Source organism: Octodon degus, unplaced genomic scaffold (assembly GCF_000260255.1).
Source record: "Octodon degus isolate 3935 unplaced genomic scaffold, OctDeg1.0 scaffold00098, whole genome shotgun sequence".
Taxonomy (NCBI): Eukaryota; Metazoa; Chordata; class Mammalia; order Rodentia; family Octodontidae; genus Octodon; species Octodon degus.
The window spans coordinates 4,842,296-4,851,708 of NW_004524674.1; the positions used below are offsets into that span (position 1 = coordinate 4,842,296).

General features: G+C 49.2%; 2 protein-coding genes and 1 pseudogene across 3 annotated transcripts in view; 1 reads left to right on the forward strand and 2 right to left on the reverse strand.

Moving 5' to 3' along the window:
• The window catches only part of Elp5 (elongator acetyltransferase complex subunit 5), a 6,982-nt gene extending 4,946 nt beyond the window's left edge, over window positions 1-2,036 (forward strand). The window contains exons 6-9 of the mRNA XM_023723420.1: window positions 656-673; window positions 856-975; window positions 1,106-1,206; window positions 1,822-2,036. Of these exons, the coding sequence (XP_023579188.1) occupies window positions 656-673; window positions 856-975; window positions 1,106-1,206; window positions 1,822-1,936 (354 nt within the window). The 3' untranslated portion in view covers window positions 1,937-2,036. The remainder of the gene's footprint in view (window positions 1-655; window positions 674-855; window positions 976-1,105; window positions 1,207-1,821) is intronic.
• Window positions 2,037-2,638: 602 nt separating this feature from the next.
• On the reverse strand, window positions 2,639-4,772 carry Cldn7 (claudin 7). Its single transcript, XM_004638386.2, has 4 exons — window positions 4,087-4,772; window positions 3,237-3,401; window positions 3,063-3,147; window positions 2,639-2,969 (listed from the first exon to the last, which is right to left on the reverse strand). The coding sequence occupies exons 1-4, from the start codon at window positions 4,307-4,309 to the stop codon at window positions 2,807-2,809; spliced, it is 636 nt and encodes a 211-aa protein (XP_004638443.1). The 5' UTR covers window positions 4,310-4,772; the 3' UTR covers window positions 2,639-2,806.
• Window positions 4,318-9,413, reverse strand: part of LOC101566713 — a 20,758-nt pseudogene continuing 15,662 nt past the window's right edge. The window contains exon 3 of the transcript XR_002822579.1: window positions 4,318-4,348. The product of XR_002822579.1 is annotated as a dual specificity mitogen-activated protein kinase kinase 4 pseudogene (transcript). The remainder of the gene's footprint in view (window positions 4,349-9,413) is intronic.

The window sequence follows — 9,413 nt, forward strand, 5'->3', positions numbered from 1 at the left end:
TATATATGAATGATGTGGCTTTTATTTTTATGGTGCCATGAATACAAGGCATTGTGCATGTTCTGTGCCACTAAACTATGGCTCTGGCCCATTTCCTTGTGTTTTCTGTTATTTATCTCATTTTACAGACCTATAAACAAGCCCAGGTAAGTTTAAGTCACTTACCTAAAGTTACAAAGTGATATAGCCAGGATCAGAACTCAGGATTGTTGATGAAAAGCTGTGAATATAACCACTGAAAGATACTGTGTCTTCCAGAAAGTTGAAATTTTTCTTAAAGACTGGTGGTTATTAGAGGAAAGAAACAGGTCCACAAGGAAAGACTTAGAAGAGGTGTTAGAATTTGAGGGCATACCCAAGAATATAATTCAACAGCACAGAACCTGCCTGGAAGGCAGGAAGTCCTATGTTTGACTCCTGGTACCAAAAAAAAAGAAAAAATGAGGGCATATGCTGTAAGCAGCCAATTTAGATGACTAGAAATTGAGGATATGAGATTCTGAATTCTCTAGTTTATTCATTAAGTTGAGAAAATATGGCTGGGTGTGGTTGTGCATGCCTATAATCTCAGCACTGTGGAGGCAGGGGCAAAGAGATTGCTGTGAGTTCATGGCCAGCCTGAACTACAGAGCAAGCCCTGTCTCAGAACACACACACAGAGATGAGAAAATATATTTTTTTTAAAGTTTTTTTTATTTTATTTTATTTGTGGGGGGGGCAGATCAGCCCACCAGGGGGCAGGGCTGGCCTCCATGTGGTGCTGGGGGATTGAACCATGGCCCCTGTGCTTTGTTAAGCTTGTTCTAAGTAGGTGCTTTAGACCACTGAGCCATCTCACCAGCCCCAAGAAAATATTTTTTAATTCTTCTTTCTTCTCCCCAGACTCAGCAGTTTTCCATCCTTCCTGACTTCAGCCTGGATCTCCAAGGATCTCCCCTACAGTCCCAGCCCCACCCAGATCCTCACACTTTCATGGTATCTAATGGCAGGGCCAGAACAAGGGAACTTGGGATCTGACAAAAGGAGAATAAAAACTGCAGAGGCTGGGGGCAGGGTCAGAGACTCCACGGATGGGGTCCAATAGCAGCATTCTTTGTACCTACAGGTGGACCCCACAGCTCATTTGACCTTCAATCTTCGCTTGTCTGAGAAAGAAAGAGAAGCAAGAGATAGCCTGACTCTGCCTTTCCAGTTTAGCTCTGAAAAGTAAGATTGGAATTTAGTATCCTGAATCCATGAGTAGAGACCAGTGTCTGGGCCACAAAGAGGTGGGGTTATGACAGGTTATTGATTAATCTTTCAGACTTTATAGGGGCTGAAGTCCACCTCCAGAGATAAGTCCAGAGAATGGCTCCCTTCCTACCCATACCTACCACAAAGGCAGAGGGCCTTTCTGTCATCTATATTCACTAGACTGTGGGTTCCAGCTGCATGGTTGTTCCCGGAGTAATTTGAGCCTGTGCTGTGCCAGACCACCACCTGGGGAGGTAGCCTTTCTTCAGGAAACAGTGCTAGGACCGGAAGTTATATGGGTGTGGCCAAAGCTGTAGCTCTGCTCGGTGTGTGGGTAGGTGAGGCAACCCTGCAGCAGAATCCTTGTCCTCAAGCTACTAAGGACTTCAGAATGTTGTTAGAGCTGTATCTGATCACCTGCCCCTGGGTGGTGGTGCATCAACCCTGACAAATAATGGGCGGTGAGAGATGGGCTTTGACCATGAAATTGACAGGTTTAGGAGTTTGGCTGAGTGACAGTCACCTGGAAGGGGCTATCTAGACTTGATTTGTTACCCACCCTCACAGCACCAATTCTTCCCTCCTCAGACAACAAGCTCTGTTGCGCTCTGAGCCAGGCCAGGCTTCCAGCCGCATCTTGTATGAGCCAGATGCTTATGACGACCTGGACCCTGAAGACCCAGATGATGACTTGGATATCTGAGTCAAATCTAACTGGACTGCATTTGGGGGGAGTGGCACCCAGAACCATCATCCTGCTTTCATTGGCCTTACCCTGTCCCCCACCCACTCCCTGCCATTCAGGGAATAGCTGCTGATCACTGCAGAAAGTAGAATGAGGGCCTAAAATAAGGCAAGAGAACAGTAGCCCTTTCTTAATAATTTTTATTATTAAAACAAACTTTGGGGCCAGGGAGATAGCTCCATGGTCTTAAGTGCCTGCCTGGCAAACACAAGGACCCAGGATTTATCACCAGAACTGCATGCCATACTGGCCCCAGAACATGGTGGCACACACCTGTAGTCCCAGTGCTGGGGAGGCTGAGACAGGAGGATCCTTGCAAGTCAACTGCATAGCAAGACCCTGTACTAAATAAACATTTTTAAAAATTTTAAGACAAACTGGTAACTAAACAAGAATGAGGTGGGGGCAACTACCTGATTCTTTTGAGTCTAGGGTATAAGTATCAGGCCTAATAAAATGGGCTGGAACAGCCTGGCACAACACTGGTGCCTTCAAGCTGGTGGGGGTTTGGTTTAGATTTTTATAATTGAAGTAGATGCACTTTAGGTTCCACGTCCCTTTAAGATTTGGGCAGGAAAACAAATCCAGAAGACAAAGAAAAAGCCTCTTTTCCAAAACTTGTTTTTTATTTCTGTACAAAAAGCATGCCCTTTTTGTCCGTCCCCCCCCCCCGCACCCTACCCCTTCAGAGCTATACATGGTGTGCAGGGGTGGACTGACCAGAAGGCCTCTGTCCCACTCCCTGCCCAAGAGTGAGCCCTCTCCCCCATATTCTAGAGGCAAGCTGGGCACACCCGCAGCCTGTCAGGCCAGAGTATGGGCACCGGTTCACACATACTCTTTCGCAGAAGCAGACTTGGGATAGGACTGGGGAGCACGGTAGGAAGCTTTGCTCTCTCGCACAGGACAGGAGCAAGAGAGCAGTGCGCCCCCCAGGATGGTCAGAGCAGACCCTGCCCAGCCAATAAAGATGGCGGAACCAAACTCGTACCTGTGGAGAAAAGGGATCAGGATTCAGAGTCCTGTCCAGCCTTAATCATCCTCCCCACCCCAGGACTTTAGATCACTTGTCTCCCAGACTTACTTAGCATTCACAGGAGTGTAAGCGTTATAAAAGTCTGTGACAATCTGATGAGTACACCAGGCGCATGCTACCAAGGAGGCGAGACCTGGTGAGGAATAAGGATTCCCATACTGTTACTGTGAGTACTAACACTTTACCCACCTCCTGGATAGAAACAGCTCTGGTGTCACTCACCTCCCACAATGAAAATGATGCCTCCAGTCATGGCTATTCGGGCCTTCTTCACTTTGTCATCTCCACCACAGCGAGTGCACTTCATCCCCACGGTGGATGCTAGCATGGCTAGGAAGCCCAGGACTAGGGACACCACCATTAAGGCTCGAGTGGCTTGTATTGTCGCTGCGAAGGAGAAACATTGGCGTCACTAATGGAAGTGCAGGTGGCTCTCAGGTGACTCCAGGCGCCCCCCAACCCCTGGGCCTGGGGCTTGTGCTGGGTCCTAGGTCTGCTGGGAGCAACAGGTTCCTGCCTCCGGCGCCTAGGCGGCCTTCCCGCTCCGGCCCCGCCCTCTCAAGAACCCGCCCGGGGCGCCAGGGTTTCGATGAAACTGCTCCTGGTAGGGGGAAGGGTGAATGCGGGTAGCAAAAAAGGTGCAGGTGGGCGCCATAGCCTCTCCAGGCCACACATTGCAGCGAGTGGCCCAGCCTGGCCCGCTAGCCAGGCCACAGGGTTTGCGGCTTCAACTTATCAATAGATAAGATTAAAGGCCGCAGGCGGTGGCCCATTTTGGCAACCCTACGGCACCTCTGCCCTCGGCCCAGCGGTGCCTGGTGCCCCCTTTTGCTCAAGGCAGTGGGGGAGACGACCCTAGCCGTGGAAGAGGTGTGGCAGGCAGCCTCCGTCGGGGCCCACGTGCAGCCCCCTGACCCCGCTGAGCTCCCGCCCGGCCCCACTGCCCTCCGAACCGCCTCTACTTCCTCCTGCTCCTTGGCAACCCAGGGCGCCCGGCCAAGGGGCCTCTGCCACACCCTAGTCCGCCACTTTGGCCCTTGGCGCGTCCGCCCCGTCGACCCAGCCGCCTTACCGGGAAGGGAGAGCACCGAATCGTACATTTTGCAGTTGATCAACCCGGTGCTCTGGGTGACGCACTCCATCCACAGCCCCTTGTACATAGCCTGAGCCGTGATGATGTTGTCGCCCGCGTACGAGCTCATCTGCCACTGCGGGATGGCAGTGCTGGCCACCAGGCCCACCCAGCCCAGCACCGCCAGAGAAAAGCCCAGCAGCTGCAGGCCCGAATTGGCCATTTCCGCCCTCAGAAAAGACGGGACGCCGAGCAGGCGACCCTAGAGTAAAACAAAATATGGGGGGGCAGCCCCACAAAAGACAAAAGTTGAGATGAAGTTTTATGTTCTTCAAAGGGACAAAAAAGTTTTTGACTGAGTGACTACTGCAAATCTTGTCACTCGAAGTAAACACAAAATCGACCCCTTCGGTGGAGCGACGGTTTCACAGCAGAAGGACAGGCTGCGCCCGAAGGACTGGTTCCAGACAAAGCAGTCCCTGAAGGCCAAGCGATTCTCCGGCGCTCCCAGCTACCCTGTTTGGGCACAGTCCTCAGAGGTGTCCTGGCCTGTCGGCAAGAGGCTGTGGCAGGGCACGGAAGAAGCTGCTGGGCAGTGAGCCGCCAGGTGCGGGCGGACAGGTGCGGCGCACCTGCGTATATATGTAGGGTGTCGGGGACGCGCCGCAGGGACACCGGGAACGCGGGAGGGAGGGTGGGACCGGAGAGGCAGCCGAAGATGACCTGACGTCATTGAAGGGACACCCACCTGAACCGGAAGTCCTGGCCCCCACTCCTCCTTGCCCAGGTGAAGAGGAAGAAACCTGAGCAACAGGGTCACTCCCCCTTCCCTTGCCAGGCTTTCACCGCAGCTGGAGAGGAAGCCAAGGCTTATAGGGACTCTTTAGCCTAGTCAACCCTCAGCAACTGGACTTCCCTCTGACAGCAAGCTACCCTTTCCCTTCTTCCCCGTGTGTGCGCCTGGGACGCTCCGGAGCCCGAGCTGTGGCACTCCCCCATCCCCCGCGGCCAGTTTCCGCCCCAAGTGCTCTTTGTCCAGCCCTACTTTAGCCTCCACCCTCTGCTCTTCTTTTCCTACCTAGCCGACCCCACCTTCAAGGCCCTTGGCCCAATCCCGGTGAATTCTCTGAAGCAGCCGGGGCTTGGAGTTTCCACTCCCAGGGATGCCTCCCCAGCACCCTTCGCTTTCACAGCCTCTCTGCCCTGTTACAGGCCCCGATAAGGCTTCTGGGCATTGTTCTCCAAGGATTCCACCGTCCTGCTGCCCCCATTCCAACCTCTAATACAACTTAGTGTCTGGGCCTCTCACTGGCCCCTTCAATGTGAAGGATCCTTCTAGTAAAGAAAGGCACCTCTGAGGAGAGCCAGCAGGAGTGGGCGAGTACCTCACCCTCAGCTACACACTTGTGGAGCCTGGGCTGGGCCTCTATGCACACTCTTCCATCCTCCAATCCTGCTGTCCTCCCTAAGGTCTGGCCCTCCAGGGGGGATCTCCATTCCACCTTAAGACATCCACTTGACTCTCTCACCTCTCTCAAGCTTTAGCCCATCATTCTGTCCAACAACTCTTCCAAGAGTTGTTCTTTCCTCCTTTTGATCATCTCCCACTGCCTGCCCTTTCCATTTTTATTTATTTATTTATTTATTTATTTATTTATTTATTTTGCGGAACTGGGGATTGAACTCAGATTCTTGCGTTTGTCAGTCAAGCGCTTATCCTACTGAGCCATCTCCCCGGCCCCTTTTTTTTAGATCTTTTTTTTTTTTTTTTTTTTTGCAGAACCAGGGATTGAACTCAGGTCCTTGTGCTTGCCAGGGAAGTGCTTATTCATCTGAACCATCTCCCCGGCCCTGCCCTTTCCATTTTGAAGCTTTCTACTTTGTTCCCTTTTAGTCTTCCGTGGTCTTCTACCTCCATCCCCTTAGGGGCTGACAACACTGTTAATCTATCTTTTTAATCTTTCTGTCACCTCCCCCAACTCTATTTCTCACCATTTCCTCCCAGTCTTCCTCTCCAGCCTCCCCACACCTGGGGAGGTTTCACTTTGGCCTCATTCAGTTTTCCACTTCCCATGTTTTACCTGAGTTCCCTCATATTTCCCATCTATGTGCTTCTCTCTCAAACATTTCTTCTTAATCTTTCTTCCATAGAGTCAATAAGCATAAAGGGGCTCTTCATGTTAAACTAATCTGCTTTTGTATAAAATGCAGACCTCCACAAACACTTTGTTATTCATGTTTATTGATTAATGGTGAGCTGCTTTTTTTTTTTTTTTTTAAGAGTGACTAGTAGCTCTAAAGTCCACATATCATTTTGTTTGTTTGTATTTAGTACAGGGTCTTACTACACAGATCAGATTCTTAATGATCCCCATTTTCAGCCTCTCAAGAGCTGGGATTACAGGGGCGCACCACCGCACCCAGTTTCAGCATGCTGGGGATCAAACCCCACTCTCTGTGTCTGCCTAAGCAGGTGCTTTAATCGGCTGAGCTATCTGGCTGATCCTGTTTGTGTTTTTTTGAGACAGGATCTCCCTGTGTAGTACAGGCTGACCTTGAACTTGCTTATGTAGCCCAGCCTGGCCTGAAATTTATGACGGCGCTCCTGTGGGCTGGGATTACAGAGCTCTGTGCTCCTTTCTGGTAGATACCATACCACCTTTGCCAAACGCTGCCTCAGGCACACTGGCCTTCTCTGTGTTCCTGACACATATTTCATACCCACCTTTGAACACTATGTTCTGTTCTCTAAACCTGCATGCCCTTCTCCACCATCCCAACCACCTTCCTCTAGCTAACTGACTCTTCCTTTAGCTATCAGTTTCACTGCCAGGAAACCTGGCCTGGCTGCCCCACCCCAGAATGAATCAGATCACCACTCAGTGTCCTCAGAACTCTGTATTTTTTTTTCTGATTCTTTCTTTCTTTCTTTTTTCTTTTTCAGACAGAGTCTTATGTAGTCTCTAAGTTTCCCAGGCTGACCGTGAACTTGTAATCTGCTAAGATGGCAGATCAACACCACTACAACTCAGCTTGTGTCTAGATTTTTATCACCAGTGAGTATTTGATGAGTGCTAAATTAATTGTAAATAATATTTTCATCATCCACTGTTCCACAAATTTTCTGAATGTCCGTTATGTGCCAAGCCCCATATAGTACTTGACTGTACATAACCTTACAGTAGTGAACAAAACAGGTAAATGATGCTGTGCTTGAGTAACTTATTTCTAGAAGGAAGAGAAAGGCAGTAAAGACATAAATGAAACAGTACTGTGATGAGTCTGACTCCAATCTCAAATAAATTCTGGGCCACTTTCGAGGAAGTGACAAGTGATGAGCCAGCCTCTAGGAAGGTGTTATGGGCGGCAATAACAGCAAATGCAAAGGCCTTGTGTCACCTGCCCTTTTGAGAATTACAGAGATTGAACTAAAGCAAAATTTTTGAATGGTGATGCTGTTGACATTTGCAGTCAGGTCATTTTTGGTTGTACTGGGCATCATGGAATATTTAGCAGCTGCCTGACATCTATGAATTAGATGTGAGTAGAACATGCCCGACCCTACACCATGCAACATTCCGAGAAGTCTCAAGACACTGTTTAATGTTTTGGACAGGGAAGGAGCAAAAGCCTTCCCAGGTAGGAGGTACTGCCTCAGTGATACCAGTAAGCATCACTGTGGAGTGTTCCCTGCAACTCTGTACTCCCAGCATCTTTGCACCATGGGGTGCAAGGACCCAAGCGGTTGGACGGCTGGAATGTTTCAGTGTTGGAGTTCCGATAAAGTAGAGGGAGAATTATTATGTTTGATCCTGGGTGTGAACTGGCTCAGAAGGGTAGTAGACACAAGCAGGATGGGCTAGTGAATACTGAAGCTGATCCAAGGGCCCTGTGGAGTGAAGTGGGAATACATACAGGAATTAAATGGAACTCCAGGGAGCTGGTGAGATGGCTCAGTGGTCTAAAGCACCTACTTGGAACAAGCTTGGGAAAGCACAGGGACCATGGTTCAATCCCCCGGCACCACATGCCAGCCAGCCCCGCCCCCTGGTGGGCTGAGCTGGCCACACACAATAAATAAATAAATAAATGTTTAAAAAAAATAAAATAAAATAAATGGAACTCCAAGGGATGATCATGAGAGGTTATTTTTGGAAATGACAAAGGCCAGGGAGGGGCATGAGGGTGGGCTGAAGATCTTGGAGGTGAGACTAGGGAGCTGAGAGGTACAATTACATGGACTGCTTTGAGAGATTTTATTTTGTTTTATTTTAAGACGGAGGTTTTTGTTTTTGGTGGAACCAGGGATTGAACTCAGGCCCATGTGTTTGCCAAGCAAGCACTTATTCTACTGAGCCATCTCCCTGGCCCCAAGATGGAGTCTTTTTTGAGACAAGGTCTTGCTTTGTAGTTCAGGCTGGCCTTGAGCTAAGTTTGTAGCCCAGGCTGGTCTTGAACTTGCAACGATCCTCCTGCCCCAGACTCCTAAGTACTGGGATTACAGGCATGCACCACCACACCTGGCTAAGATGGAGTCTTGCTATAGTGTCCAGGCTGGTCTGGAACTCCTGGCCTAAAACAATCCTCCTATTTCAGCATCTCAAGTACCTGGGTCTACAGGCATATCTCATCATGCCTACCTACTTGAAAGAATTTTGAAGTAAAAAAGGAGTCTAGAAAAGCAAGTATAAAAAGGAAATTGTGACCCAGATGCTGCAGTTATCAGTGCCTTTGGTGAATTACCAGAATTCAAAGACCCTAGCAACAGGAAAGATAGCAGGTATTATATGTAAGATAATAACTGTTAAGGAACAGACTGGGGAGCAGCACTTCCATCTCCAAACACTGTGGTATGGTGAACCAGACCAACAGACAAAGCTTTATAAAGAGGGCTTCCAGGGAAACGTGTCCTCCAGAGAGACAGGTGTCAGCACTGGCTGCTAAGAGGAGAGACTGGGCATGGAGTCTAAAGGTCACAATGGAAGAGGCTGAAACACTGAGTCTAGCTAGAAGATAAAGTCAGATTGTAGAAAATGTACCTAGTATGTGGATAATGTCCTGATGTGAGAACCCAATCAACCTTTTTTTTACATTTTTTTTTATTTTTTATTTTAGGGAAGGGTCTACAGGGTGTTCAGAGTCTCAATACTAGGTTGGACTTGTGGTGATCTGCCTGTTTATAGCCTCCCAAGAGCTGGGATTACAGGTATGCGCCACCACACCCAGTCTTTTTTTTTTTTTTTTTTTCAGAACCAGGGATTGAACTCAGGCTCTTGTGATTGCCAGGCAAGTACTTATTCTACTGAGCCATCTCCCCAGCCCCCACA